This window comes from Taudactylus pleione, unplaced genomic scaffold (genome assembly GCF_031769625.1).
Source record: "Taudactylus pleione unplaced genomic scaffold, aTauple2 ptg000347l, whole genome shotgun sequence".
NCBI lineage: Eukaryota > Metazoa > Chordata > Amphibia > Anura > Myobatrachidae > Taudactylus > Taudactylus pleione.
In genome coordinates, this window is record NW_028284748.1 from 90,161 (window position 1) to 108,941 (window position 18,781).

The 18,781-nt window shown below is 42.4% G+C and overlaps 1 protein-coding gene across 1 annotated transcript in view; it reads right to left on the reverse strand.

Moving 5' to 3' along the window:
- CHAF1A (chromatin assembly factor 1 subunit A) overlaps positions 1-18,781 on the reverse strand; it is a gene marked incomplete at its 3' end in the record, with an annotated part of 210,162 nt that overhangs the window by 79,743 nt on the left and 111,638 nt on the right. The window contains exon 9 of the mRNA XM_088444069.1: positions 9,796-9,988. Within this exon, the coding sequence (XP_088300195.1) occupies positions 9,796-9,988 (193 nt within the window). The remainder of the gene's footprint in view (positions 1-9,795; positions 9,989-18,781) is intronic.

Below are 18,781 nucleotides of genomic sequence, written 5' to 3' on the forward strand. Positions count from 1 at the left end.
ATGAGCAAAAAAGTTCTGGTTATAGAAATAATTATTTAAAGCCAAAATGGCTATAGATCAGTGTTCACAGGTATCCTCCTCAGCAGATTTATCCATATATTAAGTCATCTGGAAAGGCATAAATGGCTATCTCAGCAATATACAATATTTTCAAGTTTGGATATGAATGAATAAACAAAGAATTCAGTTTATACTTTGAAAAAGATAATCAGAAAGGAAGTCTCTCCATTCTGTATGGCAGGAATGGCTTCTCACAGTATGTGTACCATACACAGTGAACTGTGATTGAGTGGTCCTGGAGGTTCCCTATCACACTGATTAAGTACAGGGAGGAGGGAAATCCATGCAGGGAGCTATCCCTGCTGTGCCCTGATGTGATATCACAGCGCAGGGACAGAACAGAGGAGGGGAGCGTCCCGCACTCTTTCCCAAAAATACCTGTGGGGTCAGAAAGTTTGTCGCTAGCGGTGGTCAGCTGGAACGGAGACCCCCTGTGCACTGGAGGTTCTGTATGGTAGCCCAGACGCGCGTTTCGCCGGAAGGCTCTCTCAATGGCTGGGTGTGTATGATACACATACTGTGAGAAGCAGCACACTGGAGACTTTCCCTTTTCTCTCCACACACTATTTATTACTTTACTGTTCTCTCCATTTTACTCTGCTAAGGCACTCTCATTCTGCGAACACGTGCAAGTGGATCTGCACTGTTTACACCAGATTCAGTTCCCCAACGTACTGCACAACAGCAGATGCCTATAACCTTTCAATTCTATCTCCAAGTACAGGGAGGAATCCACTCACAGGGTGATCTATGCATGTAGTAAGATATCTTGCAGCAGCCATTCCTGCCATACAGAATGGAGAGACTCTTTCTGATCATCTTTTACAAATAAAAACTAAATTGTTTGTTTATTCATTCATATCCACACTTGAAAATATTGTATATTGCGGAGATAGCCATTTATGCCTTTCCAGATGACTTAATATATGGATAAATCTGCTAAGGAGGATACCTGTGAACTCTGATCTATAGCCATTTTGGCTTTTAATAATTATTTCTATAACCAGAACTTTGTTGCTCATATTGTTTATATACACCATTAGCACTAATTGTCATGTGTTATATACAACCCCTTATTTTTAGGACCTATATTACCTGGTATGCAAGTTAATACCAACTTCCCATTGACTATGTTGTGATTTCAGTTGGTGGTCAAAATACGTTATTGAGGGATTTTTTTGACCCTGTATATTTATGTATATTTTTATATATATATATATATATTTTTATATATATATATATATATATATATATATATATATATATATATATATATATATAATCATATTCTGACTAATTTCGCCAACTGTCTGACATAGTGATATACTAAGAATCAGGATAATGGACAAATGCTGATCTTCTCGATTCATGTCAGCCAGTGTTTCCACAATTGGGTCTAATTTCGACCAGTTATTTTGTCTGTTTTGTGTTTATGTGTATTGTATGCATAGCTATCCTGTGACATTATTAGATTATCTTCACAATTTTATTGGCATACTATTAAAAGTTATATTTTATTTATGAGGTAGGTTGAGTGCCCCATAAAAAGAGTACTTTTCTTCTCTCTTGCTCTTGTACTTAGAGTCAGGTGCATAAATATTGGGACATTGACATCATTTTCATATTTTGGCCTCTATTCACCACCACAATGGCTTTGAAATGAAACAAACAAGATGAGCTTTAACTGCAGACTTTCAGATTTAATTTGAGGGTAATTACATCCAAATCAGGTGAATGGTGTAGGAATTACAACAGTTTCTATATGTGCCTCCCACTTTTTAAGGGGCCAAAAGTAATGGGACAAACTAAACAATCCTAAATCTAACTTTCACTTTTTAATACTTTGTTGCAAATCCTTTGCAGGCAATTACAGCCTGAAGTCTGGAACGCATAGACATCACCAGACGCTGGGTTTCAATCCCTGGTGATGCTCTGCCAGGCCTCTACTGCAAATGTCTTCAGTTCCTGCTTGTTCTTGGGGCATTTTCCTTTCAGTTTTGTCTTTATCAAGTGAAATGCATGCTCAATCAGATTCAGGTCAAGGGATTGACTTGGCCATTGAATAACATTCCACTTTTTAGCCTTAAAAAACTCTTTGGTTGCTTTTGCAGTATGCTTCGGGTCATTGTCCATCTGCACTGTGAAGCGCCGTCCAATGAGTTCTGAAGCATTTGACTGAATATGAGCATATAATATTGCCCGAAACACTTCAGAATTCATTCTGCTGCTTTTGTCAGCAGTCACATCTTCAATAAATACAATGGAACCAGTTCCATTGGCAGCCATACATGCCCACACCATGACACTACCACCACCATGCTTCACTGATGAGGTGGTATGTTTTGGATCATGAGCAGTTCCTTTCCTTCTCCATACTCTTCTCTTCCCATCACTCTGGTACAAGTTGCTCTTTGTCTCATCTGTCCATAGGATGTTGTTCCAGAACTGTAATGGCTTTTTTAGATGTTGTTTGGCAAACTCTAATCTGGTCTTCCTGTTTTTGTGGCTCACCAATGGTTTACATCTTGTGGTGAACCCTCTATATTCACTCTTGTGAAGTCTTCTCTTGTTTGTTGACTTTGACACATATACACCTACCTCCTGGAGAGTGTTCTTGATTTGGCCAACTGTTGTGAAGGGGTTTTTCTTCACCAGGGAAATAATTCTTCTGTCATCCACCACAGTTGTTTTCCGTGGTCTTCCAGGTCTTTTGGTGTTGCTGAGCTCTCCGGTGTATTCTTTCTTTTTAAGAATGTTTCAAACAGTTGATTTGGCCACACCTAATGTTTTTGCAATCTCTCTGATGGGTTTGTTTTCATTTTTCAGCCTAATGATGGCTTGCTTCACTGATAGTGACAGCTCTTTGGATCTCATATTGAGAGTCGACAGCAACTGATTCCAAATGCAAATGTCACACCTAGAATCAACTCCAGACCTTTTACCTGCTTAACTGATAATGAAATAACGAGGGAATAGCCCACACCTGTCCATGAAATAGCTTTTGAGTTGATAGTCCCATTACTTTTGGCCCCTTAAAAAGTGGGAGGCACATATAGAAACCGTCGTAATTCCTACACCGTTCACCTGATTTGGATATAATTACCCTCAAATTAAATCTGAAAGTCTGCAGTTAAAGCACATCTTGTTTGTTTCATTTCAAAGCCATTGTGGTGGTGAATAGAGGCCAAAATATGAAAATTCTGTCAATGTCCCAATATTTATGCACCTCACTGTATATTACTCTCAAGGGGCACCTCCATAACTAGAGATTGTTTCATAACATATTGTTATTTCCTTACATTTCGGATATATTTGGAATTTACCTTCCTCTCATACTGCTATTTGAAGTGTTCACAACTAGTGCTTAGTATATCCCCACCCCCCTTCTTCCCTAGTTTGCTTCAGACCCCATTTGTTTACCAGGAGCTGAAACACTCCCGGCGTGTATGTCCTGGCGTCTTAGGCAGTCTGCTTCCTAATGGAGTACTCCTGGTATGAATATTGCAGAGATGGCCGACAGATAACGTTCTGCCCAAATCAGAAGCCTTGTCACTTCTTTCATGGCTGCGTAACTTCTTTCTTTCTAATGATTGAGGTAGGCCACTGTTGTCGCATTGTCGGAATGGATCTGGACAGGCTTGACCCGGAGCAGGTCCTGTGCCATGACAAGTGCTTTGTATACTGCTCGTAGTTCCAGAATGTTTATTGGCAAATGACTTTCCTGATTTGTCCATCTTCCCTGAAAGGTGTGATGACCTGTCACTGCTCCCCATTCGCGAAGACTGGCGTCTATGGTGAGAAGCTCCCAATTTGGAATCCAGAACGGACGCCATTTGTTCAGATGATCCTTTCTCAGCCACTACAAAAGAGGCTTTGCAGAGGCCTGGAATGGAACTGAGCATACCCCACCATGTCGAAGTTGGATACCATTGATCCTAGGACTTGCATTGCTAACAGAATGGATACCCTTTGCTTGCTTATTTGGCAGAAACACAGTCTGCCCGAGAATCCAAAAGAGCTCCCTGATGTACCATCTGCTGTGTTGGAGAAAGTGATGATTTCTTCCAATTCATGATCCAGCCGTGCCTTTGTAAGCAGGCTATGGTCAGTTGAAGATGGTTTTGTAAAACAGCCGAAGTCTGTGCCATTATCAGGTGGTCATCCAGATATGGCAGAATTCTGACTCCCTGACACCTGAGATAGGCAGTCACGACTGCCATTATTTTGGTAAATATCCGGGGAGCCTGTAGATAGGCAAAAGGGTAGAGCCTGAAATTGATCATGTTGCTGAAAGACAGCAAACCTTAAAAATTGCTGGTGGGATGATATAATAGGAATATGCAGATATGCATCCTGGATGTCCAGGAAAACAATGTAATCCCATGGCTCTATTGCCTAAATAATTGATCGGAGAGTTTCCATACAAAACTTGGGTACATAGATAAACCAGTTGAGTGTTTTTAGATTTAATATAGGGCGATAAGCCCCATTCGGTTTCTGAACCAGAAATAGATTGGAATAACCACTTCCCTGTTGCAACACAGGAGCTGGGATTATTACTCCCGCCTGCAGCAGGGAGTGAATGGCTCCCTGAAGGGCCAAAGCCTTTACGGCATATACTGGAGGATCTGTGCAAAAAAAATTCTCCGGAGGAAGCCTCCTGAAAGTGAGGGCATACCCAAGAGACCACTTCTCAGATCCAGGCATGTGCTTGACACCAACAATACGCAAACTGAAGAAGTCGGCCTCCCACCCTGGAATCCCCCAGGAGGCGGCCCACCCCATTAGGCAGAGAGCTTGTCGTCCAGCTTAGAAGCTGGACGTCTTGCCGGGCCAGACCTCTTAATTTGTCGCCCTGATATTTTGCGTTAACTAGACGTCTTTAAGGAAGGCTGTTCCCTTGCTCGTCCCTGAGAACGGGAGAACCGAAATGAAACCCGACTAGACTTTATAGTTGCTGTAGATGGCAGACCTGCTGATTTTGAAGCTGCCAGAGTAGATATTACTTTATCGTACTCTGCTCCAAAAAGTACTTTTCCATAGAAAGGTAAAACTTCCACGATCTTCTAAGATCCTGTATCAACTTTCCAGGATCTTAACCTGCCCTGCTTGCCACTATTGAAGCTGCTGTGCTTTTGAAGCTAAAAATCCAGCATCTACAGCAGCTCCTCCCAGATAGGAAGATGCTTCCTGTATATGGGAGATATACATTCTCTGGATGGGAGCAAATGAAAATTCTCTACCAAATGCTACCACACTCTTCAAAAGCTTTGGCTACCCAGGCTCCAGCCATAGCTGGACGAGTAACAGCTCTAGATGATGAGAAGATCAGTTTAAAACAAGGTTGGGGAACCTCAGGCCCGGGGGCCGGATAAGGCCCGCAGAATCATTTGGTCTGGCCCTCTGAGATTTTTTTCTGTAGCCTCATCTGGCTAGAAGAGTACCTAGAATGGCAGCCTGCAGCCAGAATCTATGCAGCAGTGCCACCTGGAGCGTCCTTAGGACACTTCAGATGGTCGCACCGCTGCCCTTTCAGCTAGCCGAGGCATCCTCCGGGCATTGCTGTAATCACCATAGTTTGTGACCCCGCCCCAGTGTAACGTTACATGTAATGTTACATGGAGGGGGCGTGGCATGCACCAGGCCCGCAAATAATGTTATATATATCAAAATGGCCCTCGGCAGAAAAAAGGTTCCCCATCCCTGTTTTAATCTTATTATCCGTGGAATCCTTCAGGGAGGATGCCAAAGGAATAAGCAATGTAGCATTTCTGATTAAATGTGTCACGTGAGCATCCATAGTAGGAGGTACCTCCAATTTAGGGCCGTATTCAATTAGATTTGCGTACGCGATAAAGTTTTGCATGCTGGACATCGCGTATTTTAGCCACGTAAACTTATCGTGCTCGTCCCGTTATTCGCCCTATTCAATTCCAAGAGACGCAAAAACAGGTACAAGCTAAGTCAGAACAGGCGGCAAGTGTTGTCAGAATCGGGGTCATCAGTCTGAACTCCCCAAAAAGATTCAGAAACATTGGGGATCAATGTAGTAGTGCCCGATTAGCCCTAATTATTATTATTAGCCCTAATAAAACTGTTTGGGGTACTTAAGTTGGTACAATTGCCTCTAATTAGTGTCTTTGCACAAGTGGTGAAGAATAGCATAAAGCAGTTTTTTAGGGAGAAAATAGGTAGCCCTGTGAAATTTGGGGTACTTGAAAATGGGTGCAAGCATAATTTAATGTTTGTAAACTTTAGTTTTAATAAATGTGAAATTCCATCTTCATAAAAGCACCTACAATCCCCAAAAGACGCTAGTATGCGAACTTGTCCCCCCCACTTTGTGCTTTTTCACCCCCAAATTCAAAGTACTTTTTTGGGGAGTTCCTCAGTATTTTAGGGATTTTTTGACAGTTATCCTTTGGGGGGCTGTCCCAAGGTTTCTGAGTAGTTTCCCCAACTTTACACCCCTAAATAAAAATGTTGCACTTCTTTTCTCCTGCTACTCAGAGGCAAATCTTTTTCACCTATTACACTGCATCGACTTTCTGCGTACGTGAAAAGCAGATGAAAGAGTACGGTGATAAGTTTCAGACAGGCGAAAAGTCGCAATCTGCGATACTTTTTCGCTTCTAATTGAATATGGCCCTTATTATATACAGAAGCCAGGAAAGGATACAACGATGTTATTCTCTTATTCACATAAATACGTTTGTCAGGGTTACCCCATGCCTCATCCATAAGCTCAGTGAGCGGTTTCAGATACAGGAAATTAAGTTTGACCACCTTCCGGCAGTGATTAAACACTGGAGCCTTCTTAATATGAGCTGGTTCATCATCCTGAATGTTTAAAAATGAATTTAACTGCCTTCACCAATGAAGGAACCACTGTGGACGGATGGTCCTCTTGCTCCGAGCTAGACTCTGGAGAGGAACCTTGCGCATCATCTGAATCCTCTGATGGTGTGTCTGAATTCATATGTTGAGCAGACTGATAAAAAGATAACTTGCAATTAGGTGCCTTAGTAACTACCGGTCTATCAACATTAGATGGTGCCATACCAGACTAGAATGCCAATAAACACCCTTCCAGGAAAAATGCATAGGAGGTGCTAACATAGCATTCTGGGACACCCCATCCGAGGAGGCATAGTGGGAGCAGTCATACGATTCACAAACTGCTTCATTACCTAGGACAAAGAGGATACCCAAGAAGGTTCTTGTCCAGGGACAGGTAAACTGGACTGGAAAGGTGGCTAATAACAGAGAACACACAAACCATCCTTAATGTCCTGAGGGGACAAATAAGCCACACATGATTTACATGAAACCAGCACAGAGGGCTCCCTCTCCTGTATCACTTTATCTTTTGACATGTTCAAAATAAAGGCAATAATTGCAATGTTATGTGACAGCCTTCACAAGATCTTAATGAATGTGAAGTACTCAGAGAAAAACCTCCACCCCAAGAGGATGGAGAGGAAAAGAGTGATAGTTATAATTGACAGACAGAAATAAAAGTGTCAGTACGGCAGCTAGCAAACCGTCACATACATTGCATATGTAATATAATTACAATCGGCTCTAAATCAACTACACAAACACAAAGGAATGGGAGGATAAAGAGCACTATTGACCTTAACCAAGGGAGAGGTATACAGGGAGACTGATCCAAACCCTCCTGAGACCAATAGCTACAGGGCACACTGAGCGTGGACCGTTAGCATCTCTCATACACGTGGAGGGTAGGCGGAGCAACCTTGACGCGCAAAATCCTTTGTAGGGACTGCGTCTGGCTCAGGGAGGAGCTACCGGGGGAGCGCCTACCTACCCTAAGCTGCGTTAACCAGCCGGGTAAGCTGGCCTCGTGGCAGAAGATGCATCTGCTGCCGATTCCCCGGCGTCAGACGAGAAAGCCCCGGTGGGGGTAGTGAGGATGCGAACAATTCCGGGCCCTGACAGCAGCGGCTTCTGGTGCGTCTGACACCATAAGTGAGGAATCGCCTTACCCGACATCTCCGTGCGTCCGTTTGCAGTCCAGATCGCAGCATTGCTGCTAGCAATCTTTGCTGCGACCCGGCAAAATCACCAGCTCAGTTACTGGTGTTGCGGGCCCGGCGGAGGTAGATGGAGCGGTATATGCGTCTTAATTCAGACGCTTAGTACTGCAAACCCAAAAGCATTAAATTAAAAACTTAGGACTGCCAGAGCAGTCCCGTTACAAAGGTGCGTCTTGATCCTGCCGTACCAAATCAACTGAAGTCCTATGGCTAGGTGGCGGGGTATATATGGAGGAGGACCCGAGGCATCCTGGGAGCTGAAGCATTAACTGTTTGATGTCTGGTCTCCAACCATAATATTCCCCATGGTATCCCTATGGATTCCTATGGACCCTGAAGAAATAATAAATTTCACCATTAACTTTGTATTTAGCTTTAAGTTTAAACAGAATACACTACAATGCCATCTTTTGACGCTGCATGTGCTCCTTTTAAGTAATACAAAAGGTACAATTTCTGTATGGATTAATCTTTCAAGTTTAGTTATTTAGAAGATTAATTTTCTTAAGTCTAAAGCTGGCCATACACCACACCAACTTTCCTCCAACCATCCAAATAGCTGGTTGTTGGAATGAAAATCCGGTAAAGCTTGGGAGTAAATAATAATCAGATATTTGCTCCAAAATACCGCAAAACGGACGAATGCTGCTATTCTGAGAAGTAGTTTAAATCAACTTGCCTGAACAAACGTTTTCATGTTTTCTGGTGTTTGAGCAAATAAATTGTCAATTTGCACCCAAATACATTACCAGATTTTCATAGCAACCAACTAGTTGGATGAAAGTTGGTCAGCTGGCCATACACCAGACCAACTTTCCTCCAACCATCCAACTAGTTGGTTGGAATGAAAATCTGGTAATGCATTGTAGCAAATGATAATCAGCAATTTACTCCCAAACACCGTAAAACAAACGAAAGCGGTTATTCAGATAAGTTTTTTAAACCAAACAGATTTAACCAACTTGCCTGAATGACCTATGTTTTCTGATGTTTGGGAGAAATTTGCCAATTGTCATTTGCTCCCATGCATTACCAGATTTTCATTCCAACCAACTAGTTGGATGGTTTGAGGAAAGTTGGTCTATTTACATTCACTTTCACCTGCGTAGTGGCCACAAGACTATAATCAAAGTGCAATTTCCATAAATGTGTCAACTTCCAGCATGTTTAGTTATGATTACTATATAAATGCAAACTGTGGCCAGCAATTTCTATTCCCTACCAGCACAGGCTGCAGAAACTGTTTTAATAAACATGGTAGACAAAGGTGTCAGACTTTTAGAAGCACAGCATAATTACCTAGTTGTCTATAGTCCGCTACTTTAATGTCCATTTGAGCTACTTTTTCCTATTCTTCAATTTGCAGTACTCCCCTACACAGTAGCTACTTTTAGAGCCAACTCTTGCTCTGTACATCCATACTAAACACACGTGGTAGGCTGCACTGTCGTGTAGAACAATAGTCGCTGGAGGGCCACCTACTCCCCACCCCCATTATAGGTAGTCAGTCACAGAGTATCCTCACTGCGTACAGAGAATAAAATACATGCTATAGCACGTAACTGCGATCCCTGCCAAGTCATAGGGTGTATATATGACAAATACCAAAAACGTTTCAAAGTTTTTTGTTTTTTTTATAAAATGTATGAGATAATATTATTCATAAAGTACTTACAGAGTCCTGAGCCCATGGCTTGCGTGGACAAATGACTGCACTTGATCTGTTCCACGTACCCCAATAAGCTGGTCGATAATTCTCACTGAACTGCAACAGTTTCATTTTACCAAATGTTCTACGTTCTGGTACATCAGGTTTCTCATTTAGGGATGCATCCGTTTCTTCTAACATCTGCACTTCATCAATATCACTGCCAAAGATAGAGCAATTGAAATGCTGAGACTGGGCTGTGTGGTGGGTAAAAAGCGCCGCTTACAGATAATTGCGTGCAATTTTATAAAAGTGAAAATAAAGTGAAGAAAGTGATTAAAGTGTAAACTGGTAAAATACAGTGTCCATCAATTTTGTTCTCATCTCAAATCTTATCTTACAAACATGGGCAGCACAGATGGTACAATGGTTAGCATTACTGCCTCACAGCAGTAGGGTCATGGGTTTGATTCACACCAAGGTGCTACCTGTGTGGAGTTTGTATATTCTCCCTGTGCTTGCGTGGGTTTCCTCCATATACTCTGGTTTCTCCCCACATACCAAAATATACTGTCAGGCTAATTGGCTCCCACAAAAATTAACCCTAGTGTGCATGTGTGTGTGTGATAGGGAACACAGATTGTAAGCTCCACTGGGGCAGGGACAGATGTGAATGGCCAAATATGCTCAGTAAAGAGCTGCGGAATGTGTGCGAGCTATATAAATAACTGGTAATAAATATAAATCACATTGGTCAAACTTGCTGCAAAGGGCATCGTCGCACGCAGGTAAGCGGCAGCAGTGGGCGTCTCTAAGCTCGGGTGATACTTGCAGACAGCGATTGCATTAGCGTCCATGTCTGAATCAGCTGTGTAGCTGCAGATTGGTCAGAGTGCCCATGCTGACTCCTGTCCACGCAGAAAGTGCCTATGATGGTCAAGTGAGTGTCAAAACAGAATCATGGAATAATTAAAAAGGTGGTGGCCTGGTCTGAAGATTCACGTTTTCTTTTACATTATGTGTGTGCATCGTTACCTGGGGAAGAGATAGCACCACACTGCACTACGGGAAGAAGTCATACCTGCGGAGAAACCTTGGGTCCTGCCATTCATGTGGCTGCTACTTTGACATGTACCACCTACTTAAACATTATTGCAGACCAAGTACCCACCGATATTAGCAACAGTATTCCATGAGGGCAGTGGACTCTTTCAGCAGGATAATGCACCCTGCACACTGCATTAATTGTTCAGGCATGGTTTGAGGAACATGTCGAGTTCAAAGCGTTGACTTCAAACTCCCCAGATGTCAATTGGATAAGGCATCTGTGACAAGTCTGAGCCAGGGAGGCTCCACCTTGCAATGTACAGGACTTGAAAGGATCTGCTAACATCTTGGTGCCAGATACCACAGGACACCTTCAGAGATCTTGTTGAGTCCATGAGTGGCATGAAGGGGACCTACACAATATTTTTCAGGAGGTATTATTGTAATGGCTGATGGGTGTATGTATGTGTGTGTATTATACAGTACACACATCACTGGTAATCTCTATCCTGTTTTTCGTTTTTTTCATTTGAAATATTACTTCAAATCATTAAACCGAAAATTTCTTTTAAATGTAGACCTAGTAATGATGATGGTACAAGTCTCAAAAAAAGGATTTTTGTACTTCCCATTAAATTCCCTTTCTCCAATTCATGGGGGACACTGGAACTCTATATATGGTGGTGACTGGTGCCTGGCACTTTAAATCTTCCTTGATTTTGACTGGGCTCTCTCATCTATACATCTATTTTGACTCAGTTAAGTTTTAACCAAGCCCAAGAGACGATAGAGGATAGAAGAAAAAGGACCCATAACCAACAAATCAACAACACTGGTATCACAACAGGCATCAGTAATACACAACAAAAATGTGCATTGCTGGGAGGGAACCCAGTGTGCCCCCCTAGAAACAAAGGGATATTACTGAGAAGTACAAAAATTATGTTCTCTCTTATTTCCACTGTGATACACTGGGACTCTGGAGACATTCACAAAGCAGTCCTCAGAGGAGGGAGCAAGGTGTAGCAGCACCTTGTGTCCAAAGCTGGCATCCTTAGACACGAAAGTGTCAAACCATCAGCAAAGATATGCACAAAAGACAGGGTGGCTGTCTGCAAAGGCCCCATGGTGCGCAGCCTAAGAGGCACCCACCGACCGCGTATAATGAGACGTAAACCTAAAAGGAACTGTCGGGCTTTCAGCAATGAAAGCCTGTCGAAATAGCATGAAGTCAACGATACACTGTACACTTTTTAGCCAGTCAAAGAATCTTTCGAAAATTATAGAAAGGACAAAAGTCATCTATCTTACGAATTTCAGAAGTGCGGTGAACATAAGTCCAAAGGGCATGGACCACATCCAAAGAATAACAATCTTCACCCTCAAGAGAACAACATTCACTAGACAAAACTGGAACAATTGGATGATTGATGTGGAACCTAGAAACCAACTAAGGAGGGACGTGTACGAAGCACTAGAAAGGTTTACTCCAGTACAGGGCATTGAGTTCTGAAACCTTCCTAACTGATGCAATTACAAGGAGGAAGACTGTCTTCCGCATGAGATACTAGAGATAGATGGAAGCTAGGGGCTCTCTGACTCTAATGGTGCATACACACAATCAGATATGAACGATAACGATTTTAAAAATCGTTCAATCTTTCATATCTGAAAGACAATCTGACATGTGGGCCTGCAACGATGAACGATGCAAGTTCCCGCATGTCAGATACGATAATAGTCTGTGTTTGCCGTCAGATTTTAACAATTTCATTCCTTTTCATACTGTCTGAAATGGTTCAATCGTTGGTAAAATAGTTCAAATCATTAGTAAAATCGTTTATCTGACAGATCTGACCATGTGTATGCACCATAAGAGACTGAGGCCAAATTGGAGATCCTGCAGAGCCATGAGAGGAAGAAACAGCAGTTGTACATGAAGGACATCTGTATTTCATATAGACAAGGCCAAGACCTGCACCTTCACGGAACCCAAAAGCAACCCCATGTCCAAGCCCTCCAAGAAAGATGGGGGACGCCTAAAGAAGGAAGGCAAGTTCATCTTCCCACACCAAACATCATAAGTCCTCCAAATATGGTAATACTGGAGAGATGAATCAGACTTCCAAGCCTTCAGCATAGTCGAGATAGCTGCCTCCGGAATCCCTTTAGCTCTCAAGATGGTGGTCTCAACGACCACTCCGTTGCATGTGTCCAACTAAGGCGTTGTGATTGAAGAAGCCTTGTTGAAGATGATCCGCTAGATGTCTGAGGGCGCCCACCAGCAAACACTGGAGGCCCGAATACTATGACCACCAGGATGACATTCCAAATTGATATGTTTTAAAAGCCCTCTGCAAAAGCAGAGAAAGATTGATTAGGTGAAAGTCGCACAGAACGGATATTGCATTGACTGAGAGGGCTGCAGTTTCCTGTGTTCTGGAGCAATAAAAGTTAATGCCATCGGATCGACGTTAAGAAAACCCCACCCAAAGACATCTGGTTGAAGAAACACCTCGCCAGAGACATCGGAGTGAAGAAACACCTTGCCAGGGTGAAGATCTTGATGGTTCAGTTAGCCTGCCTCTCAATTTTCAACCTAGAGAATGAACACATGACGCTATAGACCACAATATGGTGTCTGTTGTCTCTCTCATTGTCAGTAGACTCTTTGTGCACCTTTGGTGATTTGCACTGTCCACTGGTCCTTCAATGCAGAAACCAGAGTCGCAGTCATGCCTCGAAAATAGCCCGGACTTCCAGAACATTTAAGGTCAGGGATCTCTCTCCCGAAGGTACCAAACCATAATGGAACTGAAAAACCACAGCCCCCAGCCCGACGTCTGGAGTCACCAGAATCCAAATGCTGATGTGGGGACTCTCAAAGATGTCTGGAATCCAGCCACCATAGGGGGACATACAATTCTGAGAGAGACACGGGTGGCATGGGATAGGTGGAGATGTGACCCACCCTACTTGGACAACAGGTTCCTGGAAATTTAAGCATCTGAATCGCCTCGAGGGTGAACACAAGTTTTCCCAAAAGACACATGCAGAGGTGGATCAAAACTTTCTTCTTCTGAATGACTAAGAAAACCAAGGCCTGGACAGCCACAATCTTTTCCTGGGGCAGATAGAACCCCTACAGTGAGTTGTCAATCATCCGTTGCGACAGGACGAGGGTCAATTTTTTACGGTTGAACTGTGAGAGATCAACATCTGGTGTGCCAGACAAACACAGGACAGAAGGATCTCTGAGTAGGGGGCCTTGATGAGAAGGTCGTCGAAATACAGAATAGTGACACAGAGTGAGCGTAGGTGCTCCACTACCCTCAGGAAAACCCATGGGGCGGTAGAGAGGCCAAAGGGCAGGGCCCTGAACTGGTAATAAGCTGCCCATATTGCAAACCACAGGAGGGACTAAAGAGGCTTCCATATGTGAATGTCCATTGAACTCCAGGAACTCGTCCCCCCCCCTCCATGCGAAGAACCACTTAACTGAGTGACTCCATCTTGAACTTCGAATGTTCAGCAACTTCATACTGAGAATGGATCTCACAGACCCATCCAGCATAGCAAACACAAACAAATTTGAATAGAAGACATCAAAAGACACACAAAAAAAAATCAAGCATCCAGAAAAAGAGGTGGGCTCCCAACATACCGATGTGCCCAGGTATTATGTTGCATCATAGCGTTCTCTCACGCCACGCATGGCGCGCCACACACCACGCCATGAGTCGCGCCACAAAAAGTTTAGTAATATAGCGTAGCGCTGGAGAAAAGTCATTACGTGTAATACAATCACCAGGTGTCACTTTTCCAAACTAGATATCCTAAACTAAAAACTTATCCTAAACTATATAGCGCATGCGTCTGATTTCCAATGTATGTTCTTTATCACCACCCGATGATTGGTTGACAGAAGCGGTGATTCGGTACACTATACAGTATTACAGCGTTTTCCACTTAGAATCAGGAATGTATAATAAAGCGGTAGAAGAATGTCTAATAAAGTTTGAAATCATTAAGCTCTGTATTACACACTGACTGTGCGGTTGAAATTACACTTGCGCAAATGTAAATACTGTCGGCACTGTCCCAGACTTAGACATTGTAGTGGTTTCATTATTTTACGAACTACAGAACTCTAGTAATGGGTGAAGCGTGTAGCCTAGCGGTCTAATGCCTAGTCTCACCACTTCTCCCTTCTTGTTCCGTGGGTTCGAGACCTTGAAAATATGTTATTTTTATTATTTTTAAAATAGTCACTTAAAATATTCAGTATTCAATACAGTACATGTGGAGCGCATGTCCAGTGCTTCGGGAGTCAAACAGCGAAAGTTGGATTTTTTTATTACTGTACATACTGTACCTTAGAACGCATACTTGCGTCAATGCTGGCGCTGTCCCAGACTTGGACACTATAGTGATTTTTTATGACCAGCAACTGGTAATGGGCTCTGTTTAAGAGAGGGCTCTGCATTACAAACTGGCTGTGCGTTTAAACCGCAAAATTGCGTCAATGTTAGCGCGGTTGGCGCATGCCCAGTGGAGGGGTTACAATGACAATGGAATGTGTGCCGCATGCCCAGTGGAGCCAAGCCATAAACCAAGTAGCGCTATGCCATGGCGCATGCCCAGTTGTCTGCATTCCTACAGTACTATTGAATTTTCACACGTGCCATTCTGCACTGTCCCAGACTTACAGTATACACAATAGTCATTTCATGACTTCAGAAAGTGCTACAGTAGTGGGCTTTGTTTGGGAGGGAAGTCTACGTATTACAAACAGACTGTGCATTAGAGCGCAAACTTGCGTCAATATCGATGCTGTCCCAGACTTAGTTACTGAACTCATAAAATCACTAAAGTTTCCGATAGTTGGCTCTGTTTGAGAGAGAGGTTTCTGCATTACAAACTGACTGTGCGTTTAAACCGCAAAATTGCGTCAATGTCTGCACAGTTGGCGCTGTGGTGACTGTTAGCCAGCTCCGAGGGGTTAGGGTACAAATGGGATCTCTGGCGCATGCCCAGTGGAGGGGTTGCAATGCATTGCCAGTGGCGCTGCGCCATAGCCATACCCTTGTAGCGCTATGCCATGGCGTACAGTATGAAAGATCATACAGTAGTGGGTCATGATTCACACACAGTGAAAGTGGGATCTCTGTATTACACACTGACTGTGTAATAATATTAAAAAATAAAAAAAGTGTAACCTTGACCGTCTAATAATAATAAAAAAAAAAGTTTAACGTTCCAGGTTTCGAACCCGGAAACCGGGTTGTACAGACGTCGGCAATGTAGAAGTTCTATTTCTTACCTCTACACTACAGCCGCCTGATTACTTCATCGTACGGTACTGTAGATGTCACAAAGTACTGTAGAGGACAGATGCAATTCTTACTTGTTGGCAAGGGGTTAGGTGATCCGCCTTGCTTACACTTCTCTCCTTCTGTTCGAGACCTTGATAATTTATTTTTGTTTTGTTTTTTTTAAATGTTCACTATAGTACTGTAGTTCAGTATTGTTATCCAAACCCTTACAAAACTCAATACATTATACTGTATGTACTGTAGATGTGCCCAGCTACAGTACTGTAGTACTGTAGTTTGTTGCTCCATACGCCATATACAGTAGCGCATTGCTAGCTGCGTGCTACACTGTGGCGTATTGAGTCTCATAGCACTGCGAATGCCCAGTTGTCTGTATTATTGTAAGTACAATACTGTCGGCACTGTCCCGGACTTACTGTAGACATTGTAGTGATTCCATGACTCTAGTACAGTAGATGCAGTAACCCTACTGCATCTACCATTTTCTTGTCAATTGAAGATGGTATGTATAGCGGCTGCCGGGTCTGAGTCACACTGTGAGGAAACCGCTGATGGGCTTCTAGGCGGAGAAACGCGTTACGAGTGCCCGCTGTGGAGAGGCTTATAGTGTATGGGCTGCTGCTTCCCCTGATCGTGGGCCCCTGTTCATCTGACCATCATACTGGTAATTACCACTGCCGGCTCGCTGGCCATGCAGCATTCGGTCTAAATAGAAGAGACACCTTCAGGGCAGGATAACTGAGCGGGACATTTACTAAATACACATGCATGTGATTAACTTCCTCCCGTCTGACAACCCACGCTGCAACTCCACAGCCTGCAATTACCAATATTCCCTTTGGATTCATTTATAGCTCTAAATTGGGATTGTTACATACCAACGAGCTATGATTTATTCATACCTTGTTCCAGGGAATTTTCTGGTTTGGGAACATTTTCATATACAAATATATAAATTTTTTTGAAGGACATGTATCTTTTTTGCCAAGTGGTCTTAGTATCCTAATCTATTTAATATTTTGCTACACTTGTGTTCAAACAGCATTTGCTCTGTGGCTTAATACATTTATGTGGTTTTATGTGCAGCACCATACGAGTAGTGGTGCATGCTGATTCATCACTATTTTGTATACATATATTGTGTATTTATTGTATCACTTTACATTTTATATCTATTTTTTATTTTCATCATGTATTGTATATTTCATATTGATATTTTTTATTTTTTATTTATTATTGGATCTCTATTCACTTTGTACGTTTTTTACCATAATAATATTATTGATGAATTTTCATGGGTGTTTTTACCTTTTGAAGTTTACTCCTATTGCCCTTTATTAAATGCCTTTATAATTTTACTTTGATTAGCGCCCACTATTTCTTTCATATTGCTGCTACTTTGTTTGGGGATTTTCCAGTTTTCCCACTGTAGAGGGCTGGCTTTTCATTGGGTTTAATATATATGTAGAGATTATTACGACATTCAATAGGTATTAGCGCTTGGGTTTTTTCATATATTGTCCATTTTCTTGTCCCGCTGGTTCGAAACCTTTAAAATATATACTGTATAATTTTATTTTGTTTTAAATCTTCACTAATACATTATCCAGAAATTCTGGCATTTCTATGCCACAGTACTTTATGACAAAAAAGTGTAACCTTGACTGTGTAATAATAATAAAATATAAAAAGTGTAACCTTCCAAGTTTCGAACCCGCAAAAGGGTTGTGCAAGCGACTTAATGTATTGGTTTGATTATTTACCATTACACTACAGTCGCCTGCAATACCAAGGTTGTACCTCGCTTGAGTGTGTCCTACAATACTGTATGTCATTATATCTAAGGTGCATGCCCAGATCCATACCCATGTAGCGCTATGCCATGGCGTATGGAAGATCACAGCACTGCGCATGCCCACTGGGTCGCGAGTCAAATGCAGCTAAAGTGGGATGCCTTGCTACGACAGGCTTGTGGACGAGCGGTTACATGTTCCGTCTCTCTACCTGCCTGTCCTAGACGTTATTTTTTTATTTTATTTTTTTAATTCTTCGCTTCTTTTGTTCAGTATTGTTATCCAACCCTTACTAAACTCAGTACATTTTATATATTAGGGGGCAAATTTACTAAGATGGCAGTTCTATTAAGAAGTGATGTTGCCCATAGCAACCAATCAGATTCCAGGTATTATCTTCTAGAAGGTGCTACTGTAGATAAATGAGAAGTAGATTCTGATTGGTTGCTATGGGCAACATACAGTACAGTAACTTCTTAAATAGAACTCCCATCTTAGTAAATTTACCTCTACATGTTTAACTTTGTCCCCCAAATTTTTTATCTTCTGCCCCCAAAATGAAAGTGAATTTTTGGGGTGTTCTGTCTTTTTTTTTTTTTTTTTTTTTTTAATTTACGCAGTTTACAGTACCTTTAGGGGACTGTGACGGCTGCACGTTGAAGGCTTCCCGCAACGATGCACCCAAATTCACCACTTTTTTCCGCCTGCTATTCATACAGTAGGCGAAACTTTTTCGCATACTGTCTTACTGTACATTGCATTGACTTCCCACCTAGGCGGAAAGTCTTTCAAATTGAATACGGCGATAATTTTCCGCCTGGCGAAATGACGTAATCG